The sequence below is a fragment of the Balaenoptera musculus genome, chromosome 7 (genome assembly GCF_009873245.2).
Source record: "Balaenoptera musculus isolate JJ_BM4_2016_0621 chromosome 7, mBalMus1.pri.v3, whole genome shotgun sequence".
NCBI classification, from domain to species: domain Eukaryota; kingdom Metazoa; phylum Chordata; class Mammalia; order Artiodactyla; family Balaenopteridae; genus Balaenoptera; species Balaenoptera musculus.
The window spans coordinates 82,976,150-82,996,323 of NC_045791.1; the positions used below are offsets into that span (position 1 = coordinate 82,976,150).

Genomic DNA, 20,174 nt, shown 5'->3' on the forward strand with positions numbered 1-20,174 from the left:
TTAATCTCCCAATCAGCCAGGCATTCCGATCCTCATTGCTAAGTTACCCCTCATTTTCCTCAGAAGAGCAGGGCCCCTAATAAGGAAGGGGTATCACATGGCTCTGTTTAGCAAATGTTTTCCATTCTTAATGCAGAGGCAAGGGCTGGGTTGGAGGTTTTGCAGTGCTGATGTAAACTCCCAGCTCATAATTCCAGCGGCTTGGAAAGGCTCAGTGCTTGGTAACTGGAACCTTCAGTGGATGCAGCAGAAGTCGGACCACTGGCTCCCCCAGGGACAGCTGACCCTGGCTCTTCTTGACTATTCTGGGGGCCTGGGAAAGGAGATGATCTTAGCCAGGGTCAGAGCCTGCCCTCCCCAGGACAGTACCCCCCCTTTTGGAATTGTGGGCATCCTGCAAAATGAGGTGGCTCTGCCGCATTCCTAGATGCTAATCAGCTACAGCCCCTGGCACACCTGCACACCAACAGTCCCCTAAGTCACTGGTTCATAGGTATGCTCTGGGTTGGGTCCCCCATCTGGCTTCAGCCAGGGCAGCCCCACTGTCATCAATTTTATGTAGTGTGGCTTTAGGTGAGGTTCCTTTTGACAGAATTTCTTCCACTAAACCAAGGTTGGGGAAACACAGTCTTAGATTATCAGGGTGTGACCAGTGGAAATTGTCATTAGCCTAGAAAAGGGATGGTCACTTTCCCTTCAGCCTCTCAGTGACCTGGCATTTTCTAAACCTAGACTTTCAAGCTGGGACTTTCTAAATCTAGACTTTTAAGCATCTGGGGAAGAACTTCTTTTTCTAGTAAACTGAGAACTTCAGAACAGGCAAGACAGCCTAAATGCCCTTCACTCCTCTCTAGCCAAATCCAGCTTAATTAAGACTCACTCAGAGCCGAATTCTGAGTCCTCAGTTTCACTCCCAGGATAGAGGACAGAACCCAGCAATTGCCACTTTCATCTGCTCCCCATTTGCCGTGTTTCTGGGACCTCCCAAATGAATAAAAACTTTGGTCTGAGAATGGGGCTCCCACGGACCAAAACGGGCAGTGACCATGAATTAACTCTGAAGCTGCCTTCTGGTCGGATGTGAGGGGTGGGGTGGGAAGGGGGGAGGAAGGAGCAGAAAGGAGGAGTGAGGAGGGCTCCCACCTAAGAAGGGCTGAGCAGCCTGTCTCCCCTGCAGCTGTTTGAAGGGAACATGCACTACGACACCCCTGACATCCGGAGGTTTGACCCTGTCCTGGCGCAGTACGTGCGGGTGTACCCTGAGAGGTGGTCCCCTGCGGGCATTGGGATGCGACTGGAGGTGCTGGGCTGTGACTGGACAGGTAAGGCCCTCTTTCCACTGCGGGTCTCACTCACAAGGTCTCATGACCCCGGCGTCCTGGGATGGCCTGGGAGGAGGTCAGACCACGACGGGGACGGGGCCGAGGGGCAGCCAACCCTGGGGTGAAGCCCCATCAGTTCAAAACGCCACTGCCCCCCGCCTGCCCTGGGCTCCACCTTGTTCTACCTCAAACCACGGGCACTGCAGCCTCTGGACTCAGGACAGCTTCTCAAGGGATGTGCTGTGTCATTTGTAAAGGATCATGTCAGTCCTCCAACCCCAGTCTCTCAAAAACAAATCATAACCACACACTGCCCACCCAAATTCAATTAGACCCTGACTCTTCAGGCCAGAGGGCTGTGGCTGTTGATTTAGGGAAGAAAAAAAAAATGCTCATGATAATAAAGTAATCGGTTTATGTCTGAATCTGGCCTCCAGATGTCTGTGGCTAAGAGACTTCATTTTCATTTCGAAGCCACATCTGTAAAAGGCATTTATTTGCTCAGGAGGGACCCTGTTGCAGGGGAGCTGCCGAGAGCCCGGCTTCTTCCCCGTGTGCCGCAGGAGGCTCGCTGGTCTCCACCCTGCGTCCCAGGCCCTGGGAGCACCTCCGAGTCTCCTGAACGAAGATGAGGCCCGCCGATCATGGCCACCCTCCTGGTTTCCCGGGAAGCACCCCATCCGTCCTTCCGAGTCGGGTCCGCCTCCCCTCCAGGCCCCGCCTCCCCTCCAGGCCCCGCCCTCCTCCCCCGGCAGGGCTGGCGCAGATCCCAGCTCGAGCCGAGCCGCAGCCCGAGCTCGCTCGCTGCCTGCCAAACGGAGCTGCTCGGGGTGGGGGGGGGGGGGGGGGGCGCGCCGAGCCAGTGGCAGCAAGCGCAGCAGGCAGGACCCCGGCCCCAGGTATCTCCATTTTCCTGTCTGTGCCGTACCTGTCAGCAGCTCACCCAGCAGGGGATCGTGAAGGATTAGTAAGAGCATGTCGGAGAAGTGCTTTCGGCTCCCGGGGAGAAAAGTGCTGCCTGTGAGCCGTTATGATGGCGCCGAGGAAGTGTCCCGTTGAGGCACGAAGGCTGGGAATCGGGCCCAAATTAGCCTTTCGAGAACCTTTCAATGGAAGGCAGCCCCAGTGAACATATTTTAGTGGGAAGACACTTTACTCCCCATCACGGAGGGAGGCCAGGTTCCCTGCAGCCTGCTGAGTGTTCCTCACCTGTCGTCTTGCAGGCGCTGAAAACTGCCCTCCAACAATGACACAAGCTGGCTTTTTCTGGCCAGAATCAGAGGCTTAGAGATGCAGGGGACCCGAGGGCTTCTAGGCCAGTGGCTTTCAAACGTTTCTGACCACCATCCACAATTTAAAATAAATTTATATCACGAGCCACTCGACTTACAAGCATGCGTGCACACACACACACACACACACACAAGCACACACACACGTCTGTGCTTATGGGATATAGTATATCATTAAGCACCTGGACTCTGGGGACAGATCGCCAAGTTCAAGTCCTGCCTCTGCCGATCTCGGTTATCCTAGCTGAAGAACAGGGGTGACCATAGTATATCTACACCCCCCAGGGTTGTCATGAGGATTCAATAAAATAATGGATATAAAATACTTAGCCTGCTGCTTGGCACCTAATAAACTTGTTATGATAAGTAAGTGTGACTGAAACAAAAGGTTCCCAAAGCGGTGCTCTTCCTCGCCACGGGAGTACACGCTGAAATATTATAGCCCCTATTTTAAAACGCTAGTCCTGACTCATGAAATTGATCTACAACCTGTTAACAAGGGTGACATACAGTTTGAAAAAAAACCACCGATCTAGGCCAATGCCTCTTTCACGGAGAGGGAAACTGAGTCCCAGAGAGAGGAGCCACTTGCCGGAGGCCGATCAGCTACCTGAGGGCTGACTCATACTTCCCTCCTGTCCCCGGTCCTCCGTGCCACGCCTCTTCCCAGGCTGGCCCTGCTTTATGACCGGCTGGACAATTGCTAATGGCCTTTTCCTCCTATTGCCCCCCGCCAAGCTGGCCCAAATTACACCGGCGATGGTCAGCAACAGGTTTCTCATTTCAAAGTCCTCCTGGCCATTCCTTGGAAGATCAGAGTAGGGGCTCGATACCCTCCGCCCAGCCTCCTTCCCTTTGAAGTCTCTGACATCTGGTTTCAATTGCCGGGGAGCGTAGTTTGATGGGCAGTTACCTCTAAGTGTCCAGTACAAACACAGTGGGCACGGAGGCCGGCTACCGTTTCCTCACTTTCATTCACACGCCCTGCCCTCTCATTGCCTCGCCCGCCCCCTGTGCCCCTGGATTTAACATTATCTCTCTGCCACCCAGCTCACCCACTCTGCTACCTAACATTTCCAGGAACCGCTCTCCCAGGCCACGTGGCTTTCTGCTTGTCAAATTTCCATTCATTTCTGTGACTCATCCTTGTTCCCTTCTTCATTCCTACCCCAAAAGGATAACACGGAAAATAATGGGCTGGGTTGAGTTACTGCAGCTAAATAATTTGACAGGGCTTCTTCACCTGTTCATTTGTTTGTATTTCAAATGATTACTTCTTGCCTTGCTGACCATAGTCTGCTTTACAATGGAGTTTGAGATTCTGTGACACAGTAACAAATATGAACTTACAAGTTAGGACGCTTCGAGGTTACTTGCCCAGCCAGGTTTGGTCACCTGCTACTTGTATTTTGAATAAGTTGCCAACATTGACAAGTCTGGAGATTTTTCCCTGGAGATTTTGTTTGTTTGTTTGTTTGTTTCATGTGAGGGGAAAAAAAAAATCTTTTTGCAAGATCTGGCCACACTGGGCCACCTCCCCTCGGCTCTTCAACCTGCTGGAACCAGTCACGTGGTGGCCTCCTTTCAACCAGGTGTGTAGAACCCCTCTGCCACCTCCTGTCCCAGCCTTTACTCTCCCAGCCCCCAGCTGGCCATCCTCCCTTACAGTAGCAGTCAGCCTCCTAGAAGCATTTGAATTTGCCACACCCGGACCTAAAGGCACAGCCCCAAATTATTTCCACTGAATGGAGTCTGAGTCACTTTGAGCCCATATTCTTTTCCATTCGGTTTTGTGCAAACACGAACAACGATGCCTGGGGTCGCACCTCCGAAGCTGTCTGGCTTGGCTATGACTTCAGCCGTTGTGCTTCTGATTATCTTGTAATAGGTGGGCCCCCAGGTTGGGTTAGCTTTGGTTCCGTCTGACTCAGAGAAGGCAGAGAAGAGAAGGCCTGTTCCACGCGCAAGCAGGGCTGAGCCCGAGACACGACAGCAGTCTCCCAAGGGGCTGTGCACAGACAGGTGTTTTCCACAGGACGGAAGCTCACTCCATTAACCCCGATTTTTTTCAAGCCATTTTTGATGGGTGTCCTTCATTGCTTATGTGTGTTGTGTCACCCACACCGGTGTCTGAAACACCCAGAGCATGGTTGAGCCCTGCCTGTGGTCAGTGTCACCCACATTCATTACTGCCTGGCGTGCATGGCCTTTTGTGCTGGCCTCAGGGCCTCTGCTCTGGAGTAGAGTGTGGGTTTGTGTTCGTGCCTCCGTTACGGCTATTTCTACAGCTTGGGACCATTCTCCTTAACACAGGCCATGGTCCTGACTTCATCACAGCACACAGAAGTGACTTCATGGGTGTGTGTGTGTGTGTCCATCTTGGACTTCCTTTTTCCTTCCTTCTTGAAAGGCCCACCCTTGGAGAGGAGACTTAGTATTTGGCGTCTTCCTGCTGGGTTTTGACACAGGCTGCTGCATGTGGTATTCACTCCCCTTCCTTTGCCTTTCTGCAGACTCAAAGCCAACGGCTGAGACACTGGGACCCACCGTGAAGAGCGAAGAGACCACCACCCCATACCCCATCGACGAGGAGGCCACGGAGTGCGGGGGGAACTGCAGCTTTGAGGATGGTGAGGATGGGGCCAGAGCCGTGTTGCATCCGGGATGGTATGGGTGCTGACCAGTCGCAGTGGAGGCTGGCCCACGGCTGGGGCCGGCACCTGGGGGTCCCCTAGGTCAGAGGTCAGGGAAGTGTGGTACTTAGGGGCTTGGGGCAGTGGCTATTTCCAACCAATCTAGAAGCATTCACATATTGGAACAACCAGTACAGCCCTACGGGCATGAACCCACTGGGCATCAGCTGAGATAAGGGGCCATCCAAGGAGGGTGCCTCCTTTGAGTAGTCTCCTTTCCTAGCCCTCACTTCGTGTCTTTAGAATCCACAGCTGTGATCGCCCCTCCTGCTAAGCTTGTCTCCGGGGCACAGTCAAGGGAAGATCTGGCTGTCATCTGGGTGACTTGGTCAGTGGAGCATGATAGGTTAACTCAGCAGTTAACCATGATTTAATTGCGTTGCCCTGTGTCTTTTACCACCACCGGTTGAGAAAGCCTGACAATTAGGATTATAAGATAGGGCACCCCATCCTCCACGAGGCGAGCGCAGGTCAGTGACAAAGACAGAGGTACGAACAGGCACCTCACCCATTCCTCAAAACTCAGGGCCTCCTCATTTACGATCAGTCTCTTCACATGGGAAATCTGTAGCATTTTCATTTTATCTTCTAAGCATATCCAAGTTAGAGAAAAACAATAGTTGGCAGAGCCCAAAAGGACATCACATTTTAAATCTTCCTGCTAAGGTCACAGAATATGAGGACATTCCTAACAGACCACAAAGTTTGGAACACCTGGCATTTTGGGCTAGAATTTAATGCTTGACAGCCTCAATTTACAGTAAATTACTGATCATTATTAAACGTTCATTAAACCAAATGAGGGAAGATTGGTGAAGAGGCTTGGGAAGTGATGGAGACATAAAGACATAGCACCGAGTCAGTAGGTAGATGGTGAAATCTGTGGACCCCGCACCCTTAGCCACTTGACAGTGTGAGAAACTGCAAGGATGCCGTGGACGGCTCCCCAAGTTGGCTACAAAGAAGAATGGGAGGGGAGCCAAAAATAAATGCTGAAGTTGTGTGACTGCAAAATGATAATTTAATGCATATGCTCTCAGGAATGTGCTTTTGTACATTGCGTGGGCCGGGGGACACTCTTGGTCAGGGATAGTTGAATGCAGAATTCTGACATTTTAATGAACTTGTTTTTGTTTTATGAAGAGGAGAAAGAGACTTGGAGAATCTTCCAAGACATGTTTGAAAGAGTTTGAGAGCCAAAAGTGGAGCGCTCTCATTTACTGTGTGGTGTTGGATTAGCAGGGTTTGCTTGGTGCAGGGCAAAAGGAGGGGGTTTTGTCTAAATGGCAATCCAAAGGAAAATGTAAGGACTTCAGAAGTTTAATATAATTTTCCCTTTTATAGTGGTTTGTTTCATTTGGGGTTTCTTTGGTGGTTCCTCCCCTCTCGCTTTTTTTTTTTTTTTTTTTTTTTGCTAAAGATCTCTTTGTGGAATTGGGTTCCTGAGATACGGTATGCGTATAAACATTAGAGAGGAATTATGGTATATTGAATTACTCCATATTTTTGAACGGAAAAATAGAAACTTAGAAGTTGTCGGGAAAAGGGGATGGGGAGGGCTAAGGGCTGACTTTTCCAAGCCACAGGTTGATGCTTCAGTAATAGATTCCATGTGTTTCTCCTCAACTCAAGCTGACTTTGGCCAAGGGTGGGCAAATATTAAATATTCTTTCTTGGGAAGGGGAGGCACGAGCAGGACCCGGTGGCAACCTGCCACCAAGGCCAGCAGTGCCCTTCCCCTCAGAGGTGAGCCGTCCTCACCCCTGGGGTGGGAGCAATGTGTTTCTACCAGTCGGCTGTTCCCTTTAGACTTCCTAACCTGCCTTCCCCACGGAAATTCCTCTCTGGGAACCCTGAGAAGGGAAGTGAAAAGGCCAAAGACCCCACTTCCTCCCTGCTACCAGCGTTAGCCAACACTTTTCCGCTGTCTCCGCAGCTACTGTGGACAAGAGTCCAAATCTGGGTTCCCGTTTCCTCTCTTTCCCCCACCTCCACCCCACCCTCGACTTAATCACATGTTCGGCACCAGCTCAGACTGGATTTTTAGAGCTGAGTGGCACCTCCAAAGAAACCCTTTGGGTTCGGTCTGTTCGCTTAGAGGTGAACAGCCGAGCAGACGGAGGCAAGCCATTGTGTGGTCTCTTAGATTTCCATTCTCTGCTGTCCCTGGAATCCTGGTCTTCAGGCACTCTGAGCCATGTAAAATTATTTTTCCTCCTGGTCAGCGCTGAGCTGGGCGGCAGGCTGGTCTGGTCCCCTCGATTTGCCCTAACATGCCAAATCGCCCGCCTGGCAGTGCCTCCCCTGGGGATGCTGAACTGACCCGGTCTTCTGAAACAAGAGGCCTGGCACAGGGAGGTGAAGGGGAGCAAACAAGCCTCCCTTGTTTCCAAGGTCACTTTCTCCTCCCTGGCCAGCACCTCCCGCATTTTGAATTTCAGCCTCTCCGGATGCCAACGGGCTGTCCATCACTGCTGACAGCCAGGTTGGCAGGATCCTGCCTTCCACTGAGGCACTGGGGAGACATTCTTCTCTGGCATTTAAGGAACAGCAATTTCCACATTTGTCTGCTCTCCAGGGTGGACAGAAGAGGCCGATTAGAGCCTGAAGCCATTTGGTGGCCTCATTTATAATTGCTTACTATGGGAACCACTGGCAGACTTGGCTTTCATGCCTGGGAAGGATGAGACCAAAGGCTGACCCGAAAGCCAACAATCGCCAAGATGAGTTAAATGAATAAGCAAAGGGAGCCATTTCTTTCTCTGCTCTCCCCTTAGGCCCTGCCAGCCGTTTAAATAGCACCACTGTGGCTGTTCTCCGAACCCATTTCATTTGCCTCGTTTCGGGGTTTTTGTTTTCCCTTTTAGACAAAGATTTGCAGCTCCCTTCAGGATTCAACTGCAACTTTGATTTCCCCGAGGAGCCCTGTGGTTGGATGTACGACCGTGCCAAGTGGCTCAAGAGCACCTGGACCGGCAGCTCCGGCCCCAGCGACCGGACGTTTCCAGGTAAGCCAGCCTCGAATTAAGCGATGAGAGGGTTAAGGCCAGCCTGCGCCACGTTTTTCAGCTCCACATTCCCTGACAAGCTTCATAACTTCACGGAACCGTCCTCTGCTCTTTGCCCGCAAACCACCGGCCTTTACTGACAATGTCACCCAACGGAATAGCTGGTTGGCGGTTCCTGGCCCTCTCTTGTGATTACAGAGCAGCCTGGAAGCTGGGAGGGAGCGAGAGAGGCCAAGATCAAAGAAGAGGAAAGAAAGAGCAATTAGGAGGTCCTAGGAGAGGGGATGAGTCAATGTCCCTTTGTTCCCGTAGCCAGCTCTCAATGCCACCATCACAGAGCCCCTTGTGACTCCAAGCTGGATATTGTTCCTAAAATGGCTCATTGGGAAGCTGCTGGCCCCAAGTCTGAGTGACACTTTTTGGAGGGTATCATCACTTCTGTTGAAGACCAAGTCGAGGGCCTGAAATGCTGCCACACCCGTGGGTGTCTAGCAGAGCTGCCGGGCACTTGGCCCCCTGAAGGGTGCTGTTGCCAGTCCTTGGAATATTGTGAAGCCGCCCTCTTGGTTTCAGAGAGCCAGATTCCAGAGCCTCTCCTGGCACTGTTGGTAGAGAGGGGTTGCCTTTAGCCCTTCTAAGCAGGAGTTGTCCACTCTCTCCATTGTGGCATGCTTTTACAGTGATGTTCTGGTAAGTGTTTAACGACCGGCTCTCCAGGTTTAAAAAAAAAAAAATCTGCTTTGTAATTAATGTTTGCCACTCTCCGTGGTGTAAATCCTCCCACTGTGGTTGAACGCAAGCTACCAACGTGACATCATCGGAGGTGGAGTTGAGAAGTACAGCTACACAGCCTTAGATAGTTTTTTTTCCCTCACGCAGATAACATAGATAAAAATAACTTCCGGATCATGCATACCAGTAAAATGTATTAAAATAATTAGGAAGTATAGCATTTTGAGAATTTATTTCCTTTCTTCTTTAATATACTTTATTTCATTGCAACTTTATGTAATTCAGTTGTTAGCAATGCTTGCATTTCACAGTAGGCTTGCAATATTCCAGAAAACTCCACAATTGGCTCTCACAAGCCAGTACGTAGCATACGTTGCTCTAGCACATCGCGCGTTAGCTTTCAGCGTTCCTGGAGCTTGGGCCCCCGTAAGCGTTTGAGAGGGAAGGACTTAATTCTAGAAATTAGTAGATCATATGTTGCCTGCCTAGAGAATGAAAAGAGGGAGGGACCTCCCCTTCTTCAGAGTCGCCCAGAGCTGCTCTGCTGCCCCTCACCCCAAGGACTGGCCGTGCCCCCTGTCTCCAGGGACGGCAGTGGGACAGACGCTCTCCGCGGGTCACCTCCTGCGCTTGCTTTCCCGGGGGGTCACAGCGTCTGCTCCGGAGAAAAACATTTTCATATTTCAAGTGTTTATCTCTTCAGGATTTGAGTGCTCAGAGAGATTAATATCTGAAGATCACCACGGCCTCAGGCAACAGGAGAGAACACTTACCCTCGTCCCAGCGTTAATCACCCTCCCCCCTCCCGCTCACTGCAATAATGTTTAATTAATATAATGAGCCTCCTGCACGTTGGAAAAAAAATACTTATTTTTATAACCCAGCCTGGATTTTTCATTTCATTTCCTCTCCTTTGAGACTTGGCCCAATTAATTGGTTGTTTTCCCAACCTCTACTTTTTATCCAAACGTAAAGGAGATTTGCCGTGGGGGTGGGGTGGTGTACGTGTGAGGTTTATGTGTGTGCATTTGTGCGCTGTGTGTGTACGTGTAATGTTTATACATGTGCATTTGTGCACCGTGTGTGTACGTGTGATGTTTATACGTGTGCATTTGTGCGCTGTGTGTGTGATGTTTATACGTCTGCATTTGTGTGCTGTGTGTATGTATGTCTTTCTTTCTCAAGGTATTTGTGGGTTTTGTGTGTATGTGCATATGTTGTTTTTATGTGTAGATTTTGTGTGTTTGTAAATATGTATATGCATTCGTTTAGTTTGTGTGCATGTATGAATCTGTGTGTGTGTGTGTGTGTGTCTGTATGTTTATATTTGAGTGTGTCTGTGGTTTATATGCATGTGTATGTGTGTGTCTGTATGTTTATGTTTGAGTGTGTTTGTGGTTTATATGCGTGTGTGTGTGTGTGTGAGGTGTGTGTATAAGGGGGCAGCTTGGCAAAGGCACGTTGAATAAAGGGATGTAGATGATACAGCAAGGGGAGATTTACTGGCTCTTATTCAGCATCCATCCTCAGGTTCTTTCTAATAATTCCACTTCCTCCCTTGCACTCTTCTGAGCAGATTTTCTCTAAGAATGCCTGAGGTCAGCCCTGTCCAGACTCCAAGGCCACCAGTTAGCAAGTGACACTTTGGGGAGAGCTTAAGCTACTCTCCATTTGACGCGGTTCCCCTCTGCCCCCTCTTCGCCCAGCCCTCACCCTCACCTGATGCCCCATGGGTTGACCCCGGCTACTGGCTGGGAATCCTCATCCTGCCCTCGTTCCACTTGATTCATTACACCCTGCGGTTTGGGAAGGCTCTTCAGAGCAATCTTGCAGAGCGGGCAGAAGTCCAACCTTTGGCTGGCTGGCTGGGGACAGAAAGAAAATTAGGGCCATAAGGAACTGCTAGACCTAATGTTGTTTCTCCCTTAAGAAATCGAGAAAGAAAATAATTATTTTCCTGTTCCAGAGGAATCCCTGAAGTTCGGAAAAGTGGCCCTTAGATGCTGCCTCCAGAAAACAAAATCATAATATCGTCTTCAGAGCCCTTCTGTCCATCCTCTGATGATTTAAAAATCGTTTGCTGTATTTCCCATTGTCCTTCCCCTTACAAAACATGATACTGGGCTCTAAGCAGGAGAGGATAGAGAGCCCTTTCTGTTCAGGGTGGTCCTTTCTTCTTCTTCAAAAAATTGGGGCCCGAGGAGAGCAGTTGGGAGAAAGGAAACAGCTGTGCTTGGTTAGGGGCAGGGCAAATGCTAACGGGTTCAGAGTCCCGGGACCTTCCAAGTCAAGCCTGAAAGTGCTGTGTCACCCACACTTCGCCCCTCCACAAAGAGGAGACCGCTCCAGTCTTTAAGAAAAGTGTGCCATGTGTTTTATCTCCTTGTTAGGTAGGTGAACAAAAGTAATTACACTTAAGAAAGGAGGTGTCCCCATCAAGTGCAGAGGGAGAAGGGAGGAAAGAAAAAAGGCAACAGCCATGTTGAAATATCATACACAGGCTACTTGATTAGAAGTGTCTGTGGAAACTACTTACATTCCTTAGATGTTTTCTGATTTAGTTCTTTTCTCATGTTTTGTTTCTTTTCCTTTTAAGTAAGCAATTAGTTCTGTTCTTTTGGCTAGTGGTAATAGTTGCTTAAGGCTGACAAGACCCCCACTGGTTTTATTCCACTGTTTTTGTTTTTCAAGATAGTCTTTCAAGACATTCAGAATTTCTTTTTTTAGCTCTTTGCTTGTGGCTTAGAAGCCTGCAGTGTGTTCATACCAGCCCCTGGGGACCCTGGTCCGAATTCAGTGACCCCTGGTGGTTGCAGAGGAGCCAGTACCTTGCTCTCTGAGAAAGCACTTTGCCTTTGCTCTGTAACTGCAATGACACAGAAAATGTCTCCCCTAGTGGAAGCCGCTGTATCTCCCACAGATATTCTCAAGTGCATCGATCAGAAACAGAATTCTGAGGAAGATCAGATTCAGCTCTTTAAGGAACAAGGCAAAAACTCCTTGAGATGCTGTGGTGAACCCGTGTGTCTAGACTTGCCCTGTGTAATACGGTAGCCGCTAGCCACACGTGACTATTTTAATTTTAATTAAAATTAAATACAGATAAAACTTCAGTTCCTCCATCACATCAGCCACATTTCAAGAGCTCAGTACCCACTCTGTGTGGGACGGTGCAGGTAGAGAACACGTCCGTCATCACAGGATGCTGTCTTGGTCAGCACAGCTGGAGCACCCTTTGGCGTGAAGAGTAACTTCCAGGGTGCTTGCTGATGCTCTTGTTCCTTGGTTTGGTGTAAACCAAGAGGAAATGATTAGGGAGATGTGCCTTCTCCGTGATCCCTCGGTGGGAGTGTTCAGTGCCTGGCATTTTTTGTCACTGTCATTGTACCTCAGTGAGTAACATAGTAAAGTAAGCAAGTAACATACTGTTAGACAGTATAGGAACTATTTCATTCAATCAAAAAGAGTAAATACTAAGTAATAGCAATAATAGTAATAATTGTTTTATTATTATTGTTGTTGTTGTTGTTGTTATTATCTTCAGGAATGAGACAAGACTAGAGATAAAGGGTATGTTCCAGGTCAGCTTCAGAATCCTCAAGTGTGTGGTCACCCTAAATGTGTGTTCTTTCATATATTTGTTGACCTAATGAAGTATGACTACAATATTACTTCATTTCAGTAACTTCAAATCATGGAAGTGACATAAAGAAAACAGGCAAAGGCTATTCGGAATAGTATGCCTTTATAAAAGGACAGAGCTTTGGCTACCTAGCATTTATATGCTTACTGGATTGAGAGACCAGAACCTTTACTCTGGGTTCAAAAACAAGTGAGAGTAAGTCAAGAATACAATGTTCTGAAATATTCAAATTTTACAAATGGCGGCTCTTCCATCAGATGTAAGCGGTAGGCCTGTTGACTTCTCGTAGGGCTGTTTTGATGCAGATTGGGTCACTGAATAAACCCCATGAGAGTGGAGGACCAGAACTGTGGTTCACTATGGGACATACACACAAGAGGATTAAATGTGGGTGGGTATGGTCAGTAGACAGTCACAAAGCAATCAGTGAAAATGACTGATGAGTCAACTTGTTTACAATGGGCTTGATTTTGGGTGGTGAGTTAGCAGGGACTCTGTGAATTAAGAAGCAACTCTCTAAACTCAAAAGACCTTCCTCATAGGTGGGACCGATGGCAGCAAACAATCCAAACAGGGGACTGGCATCAGCTTGAACTGCCTTCAGAAAGAGGTTGCTGTGGCGTGTCTGGGGCACAGCCACTACAAATATGGAGATGGGAACTTCTCAGGCTTAGAGCAGGCTAGATAATTAAAGACCAGGAAGAGCTGGGCTAAAAGAAAGCCATATTTAAGGAATAACTTCAACTGGAAAAGGAAAGCATAGAGGCCCTTCTTTAAGGAACGTAGGAAGGCAGACATCTCTGACTTTGTAGAAAAGACAGCAGTAGAGAGGAGAAGCTCTTCCTTTTATTCTGAAAGTCATGATTGGTTGAGTGTGTAAGATTGATAATGAAGGGGCAGAGTAATAACAAGACTGAGTCGATTGCAAACCTTCATGAAAGCTGACATACCAAAAAAGCAGCTCAAGATAGACTCCTGCAAAGCCCAGGCCTGAAACCTCAAATGTCCACAAGATGGTCAATTGTAAACCTTGAGAACATCCTGCCGAGTTCATCCAAAGTCAATGTTTCCCTTAGCCAGTTGTTAATTTGAGGACCTTAGCAGAGATCGTCTGACCTTGGGAGGCCAGCTGAGGGGCTGACTCATGTCTTAAGCATGACCTATACAAAGAGGCTCCATCTCTTGCAGCACTAAATATTCTTTCAGATGGTTGTTCTAGTAGGAGGGCAAGATGCTAGCCAGGAGATGCGTGTGTTGGACAGATGGTGTGTTTGGCTTTGCAATAGCCTGGAGGATCAGACTGGTGATTTATTTCAGGGTTTGGTAAGGTGTCGGCACCACTGATTCCATTGCTGTTGGGCCAGAAGTGGTCACATGATCAGCTGAAGCCAGATGTGGTCGTAAATCGCCAGGTGAAATGTCAGGAGACCCTTTCTAGAGACAGCAGCAGGTTAAGACGCTGAATGACCTTGTCCTCTGCACTTCCTCTCTGCCCCTTTGAACTCCTGTTGTTCATTCCCATGTGATTGTTTTCCCTGCGTCATGGGCAACAACAGATGTTTCGAGTCAAGAACCTAGCAAAATGCCTCCCAAACATGTCAGGTCTGGGGGGAGAGGGATTGTATCTCTGGAACATTTTTTCTTCATTCTCTTTCTGCTGCTAAATGTATCTCCTCTGCATTGTTTCCCGTTGGAAGCTATCCATTGCCGACATCACTGCCATCAGCTACAAAAACAAGAAGACAGCCTCCAGCAGGTAGAGCTGATTCTTAGCTGGCCAATTGTCATGTTTGGGGACCTCTTAACAATCCAAAGGACTTTTCCCCTGAAGTCTAAGTAAATCAATAAAGTAGCCCACCCATGCCAGGCCCACCCTTTGCTCTATCAAGTCACCAACAGCCACTGTCTGTTAAAACTTCCTCTGTGTTTGGCAGTGGTAGGCCATAAATTAGAATGTTCTAGAAGAACAAACTCCACTGATAGCACATGTGCTTCGCTCACAGCACATATATGGGTGCCATGACTTCAAAGAACTGAAGCACTTAGCTTGGCGAAGGGTCAATGTGGAGACCTGCCACAACCAAAGGCCTGGAAAGCGGACATTTAAAGAGGCAAGGGTTCTGTTTCCTGAGGAAGTGAAGACCAGGGTCTTAATTCTTCACGAGTGAAAATGTTTCTAAGTCAGAGGACAGAAATTGGCTGCACTCCGTCGGGAATAGAAGGAGGACAGGTGTCTGAATGACAGCAGGAAAACTTAAAACTGAATTTAAGAAGTTTCTGACAGTTAGGGCTGTGACCCAGAAAACACATTGCCAGCATGGCCTACGGCAGCTCCTCCTCTGGAGAATTTAAAGCGACGGGTGGACCGCTGTTCTGGAGATGTTTTCAGCGTGGTTCCTCTGGGCAGCAGGGCTGGCCCCATCTAAATGGTTTTTTGAGGTCCCACTCTCATTCCAGAATCATGTATTATTTTATTGCATCTACTGTAGATTGACCCAAAAGCATGTGGTAAACAGTGTCTGATGTACAGCTTGAGGCTGGCTGGTTTCTGGGGTTAGGATGGATCTGGGAACCATCTTATTCCAGAGAACATCTTTACTGTCCTTGAGCCAAATCTTACTTCCTTTGAGTCTTGGATTGGTCCTCCCAGGTTATTGGTGCTCTTTGGACCCTTTTTCTTTCTAAAAGGAACAAAAAGCCCAGCACAGGAGGCAGTGGGTTTAGTGATGGCAGTGGAAATGAAGATCAGAGCATTTATGGAGCGTCTACTGTGTCCCTGTTCGTATGCAAAGCACCTTACAAGGCTTTTTCCATTTCCTCCTCCTCGCGACTCTATGCAGTATTGCTGTTATTATATCCATTTCACAGATGGGAAGACTGAGGCTTTAAAAGACTAGCGAACATTAGGATTCCAGCCCAGATGAGAGGCGAGTTCCTGGCGATTTTACTCAGTCCAATCAGGGCTCTGATCCTACTTCCGTCACTCTCTAGCAGTGGTCTGGGACACATGACTTCAATTCTCTGAGCCTCTGTTTCCTTTTTGGTAAAAATGGAGAACATAATACTTAATTCACAGGGAAGATTATGGAAGGCAACCAAGCCGCCAGTGTGATATATCTGGCACACAGAGGTGCTCAGATCACAATTCTCTTGCCCCTACTCTTCCTCTCCCCATCTCTGGGCTTTTCCTGGCCGAAGCCATTCCTTCATGATGTCCTGCTTCTAATTAGTCCTCTCTCAGTGACAGGCAGGGACGTTTTGCAGCTCAGCGTCCCTCTGACTGATGTCTACTGCTAATTCCTTAAATTTACATATCATCTTTCTTCCCTCGAGCTCATAGCACTTAACAGACAAGTGGGGCACAAATGATTTCACTAAGTGAAATTCAGAGGTCTGCTTGTCTTGAGATTCTGCAAACTAGTGGATTAGCTCAGATGTCAGCACTGAATTATGATCCTTTAGCTGCTCGTGCTTAGCATGCCACCAGCATTAACTCCCTGGTCTTCCAGTGGTCCTTTAAATCATGCACAGTCATTACCATCTTACTGTGAGAGAGAGAGAAGAGAGGAGAGGAAAGGGAGGGAGAGAAAGCTCAGGTCCCCGGGAGAGACAGTCTGTGAAACCTTTGGCCTCATCGTGCCTGAAGTTTTAGCAACAGGATGGGTAAATAAAACAGACCGGATAAAATCCAGCCAGCCCGGCTCTTTACACCTCCACACACATTTTACTTACTAAATTCTAACCATTATGCTATGATTCCCCTGCTGCTTAAGAATGTAAATTCACACAAGTGACAGTATTTCTGCCAAGCAATTTTCAGGCAGCCAGTGGGTCTTATTTGTGAAACTGTGAAGGAAGACGGCTGAATAATAAGTCTCTGAAATCTGGTTTCCTTTATATACGAGTGGAAACAGTAAAGGCTTGGAGATGACTGGAGCATGGGAGCATTTGGGGGGTTCTCACTGGTAGCTCAGTGGGCTGGATGCTTCCACAGGTCACCCTGTTTTTTGGATCTGCCTATTGATTGTAGGTATATTCACTTTGCAAAAGCTATTGTACCGTTTTCTGTATACATACTCATATTTCAGTATAAATGTTCCTTAATAAAAAGCAGAGCATCTCAAAAAAAAAATCACCTCACCTTTGAATAAGGCTGTTGGCTCAGTAGAATGGGAGGGAACTGTGAGGAGATTATATGAACCTGAGGGATTACCAGAGGCCAGATGATTCCCCCTCTGTTCTTGTTTCCAATAGACAGCCTCACAGCATTCTTTATCCATGTGTTTGTCATTCATTCATTCATGGGAACAAAATTTTCCTGAGTGATGGCATATATTTGTCACTGTCTAGGGGCAGGGAGAAGAAGCATTATTAAGCCTTCTATGTGTGAGGCCAGGACCTTACATCTAACCAGGGCAATAGGAAAGACACACACCAAACAGTTAAATTACAGTACAAGGCAGTGGGTGTTTACCCGCTGAAACGCATGAAAAATGGCCTCCAGTCTTTTTTAAAACAAGGTAAAATCGGTGTGGTCAGTAGATGCTCGAGTTGTTGAGAGAAGAGAGGAATTAATGTTGAAATGTGCCAGAATGGTTAGGAGAAGAACTAGCAAAAGGGGTGGGATGGGGGTCGGGGAGCAGAGAATTACAGGTAAATGGAGAGAAGGCAACAGCACTCAGCAGAGAAGCCAGTTTGCCTTGAATAGCATGTGATTGATCACACGGACTTGGGACAAGGTATTGGGGTCACAGCTGAAGTGAAGGGCCTATTGCATGAATGTGGGGAAACCTGAAGTCAAGTCCGGCTCTGCTACTCACTAGCCTCTCTCCCTTGGAAAGTCACTTGAACCTTTCTGAGCCTCAGTTTCTGCATCTTGTGCAAAATAAGATTAGTAAGACCTAGCTCAGAAGCATATAGCAATGATTAAATTATGAATGCATATCAGCATGCTTTGGAACCTCTAAAGCATTATGCAAATATGACTTATAATTATTACCATTAATAGTGGCAGTAATGAGATCTGATAGGAGAAGCATAGGTTCAGAAGTTCTTTGCGTGTCTGCTTGTGGCACCAGTGTCTCCTCCCTCAGCAGATCACCATCATTAAAATTCTCTGCTCCAGACAGCTGCCTACTTATCTGTGCTGACTTTGGCCTTGAAGAGGTCCCGTGTTGTGGGATATTAGACCAATGTGGTTCTGGATGGTTAAGGAGTCCCAAACTGGAATCCCAACTATGCATCCTAAGCTGGTCTAATTTGACTTCAGGGGACGGTAGCTTCTAGAGCAATAACCCTGGAGAATCTAACCAGAAGGGACTTAAGGGAGACAGGGAGGAGGGAGAGACGTGGCCAGGAGGAGGAGAGGAAAGAGCTGTTTCTGGGCCACTGATGAGTGTCACAGGCTCCGCTCTCACTAGAAAGATGATGTCAGCAGGAATAACAGCAAACCGGTGGTCCAGGAGTACCCCGTTGATTCAGGGCTCTGGCGTGCCCGCCTGTCCTTCCCTGACAAGCCCAGGGTGTTCACAGTCCCTGCTGAGTAAGAAAGCTCTGTGCCCACATCTCAGATTAACATGATCCTGAGGTGTCTGATGTGCTGGGTATGTGGTGCAAAAGTGCCGCCGCCATCTTGCAGAAGTGTTCAGCATAAGATGTTTCAGGGCCCAAAGGAGGCCGTGAGATTTTCTCCTCAGATGCCATCCTGTTCTCCGTGCAAGTGGCCGGAATGCTCCTGCACGAGCTGGATTTGCTGGTGTGGGTCCCCAGACCTGTGTCTGCAAGGCATGGGGTCTGCCAGCAGGAACGGGAACTCGGCCTCCCACACAGTACCTGATGTATCTGAAAGCTAATCTGCCAAAAGACACGCTCTTCAAACATTTGGATGGGTGAAACCTTCATTTCCCAATATGTGTATGTTCTCTGCTAAACACTTAGCCTTTGTTAGTGATGATGACAGCACTTGTTTTCATTGGGGCTGTGTTTGCCTGGCTCTCTAAGGAAGGCCAAGTTCAGGCCTCCCCAGGCTGGTCAGGGAAGGGATTGGGGTCTCAAGCCCCCTGAATCACCCCTGTGCTGCCACCATTCCCTGTTCTGCTTGAACAGGGATGTGAGTCTTCCGAGTTGCAGTTACTAGAGCCCAGGCACCATCCAGTAGCACCGTCGGAGACAGAAGCTTTTAAATGTCTTCCATTTGGACAGTGCCCAGCCAAGATGATAAAGGCTTGAATCATAAACTACCTGGCCAGAAACATCCTCTGGTCTAGCAGCCATTTCACCCCTTTATTATCCAGTTCATTAGAGTGCACTGGCCTTTTGGGTAAGCCGATGATGAGTAAAACGTGGGTCTGGCCTCTCGGAATCTAGGGGGGAAAGACAAGTACAAATACAACCAGCCAAGACCTACGGCCAGCGGCGCCGGGTGCCATATGTAAAAGGCACAAAAGAAGTGATGCAGGGAAATAGGCAGGAGGGACCTTCTTGACGTAAAGACTCAAGAAAGGGCTTCAAGAGGATGCAGCATTTGAGTCCGGGCTCCAGAGCCCTAAGAAAGGGACACAGGGCCTGGAGAACTAGTTCATAAATAAACAAAAGACACCCAAACTCTGCCCCAGCTTCCCCCCGGAGGGACCACAGCTGCCAACTGGTGTCTTTCCCAAGCATTTACCTGGAACCTCTGTTTGGGTTTGTCTCCCCCCAGATGACAGGAATTTCTTGCGGCTGCAGAGTGATGGCGGGAGAGAGGGCCAGTACGCGCGGCTCATCAGCCCCCCCGTCCACCTGCCGCGGAGCCCCGTGTGCATGGAGTTCCAGTACCAAGCCACGGGAGGCCGCGGGGTGGCGCTGCAGGTGGTGCGCGAAGCCAGCCAGGAGAGCAAGCTCCTCTGGGTCATCCGCGAGGACCAGGGCGGCGAGTGGAAACACGGGCGGATCATCTTGCCCAGCTATGACATGGAGTACCAGGTGGGGTGGCGACGGGAGACCGTTGCGGAGATCCGAGGGAATCGTTGTGATCTGTGTTTCAGTATTTCAAAGGGCCGTGCCCGTTCATCTTTAGGGAACGCGGTTAAGCGCCGCTGTTTTCATTGTGTTTCTCACGTTGCCACAGCAACTAAATGACACTCTTATTTGTTATTCAGAATGTGCCTATCTCTACACCCAGACTTGGTTCTTTGTTCCTCCTATTGCCTTTTATATTGCTGAAATCTTCTCCAACAAATGTTTCTTCTCTTCCATTTTATTTTAGATTGCTATCAGGTAGGCTGGCAAAGGGACGCAGAAGCCAGGGAAATAAACACAAACAAACCCTCCACACACAAGGGAAGAAGCCTGTGGAGCCCCTCAGACTCCGAGGAGGAGAGGGAAACAGCCTCCCACCCCTGTCCCAGCAAGTGTGAACACGGGAAGGGGAGGGTCGCTGTTGGTGCTCAGTGGCCGGCAGACCAGAGAGACTCCTAAGTGAGTGGTATCTCTCCCAGCAGCTC

The 20,174-nt window shown here is 48.7% G+C and overlaps 1 protein-coding gene across 3 annotated transcripts in view; it reads left to right on the plus strand.

Annotated features, from left to right (window-relative positions):
- The window catches only part of NRP2 (neuropilin 2), a 114,257-nt gene that overhangs the window by 61,633 nt on the left and 32,450 nt on the right, over positions 1-20,174 (plus strand). For all 3 annotated transcript variants that reach the window (XM_036857708.1, XM_036857709.1, XM_036857711.1), the window contains exons 10-13: positions 1,178-1,322; positions 5,128-5,244; positions 8,175-8,315; positions 19,391-19,653. In XM_036857708.1, coding sequence (XP_036713603.1) covers positions 1,178-1,322; positions 5,128-5,244; positions 8,175-8,315; positions 19,391-19,653 — 666 coding nt within the window. The remainder of the gene's footprint in view (positions 1-1,177; positions 1,323-5,127; positions 5,245-8,174; positions 8,316-19,390; positions 19,654-20,174) is intronic.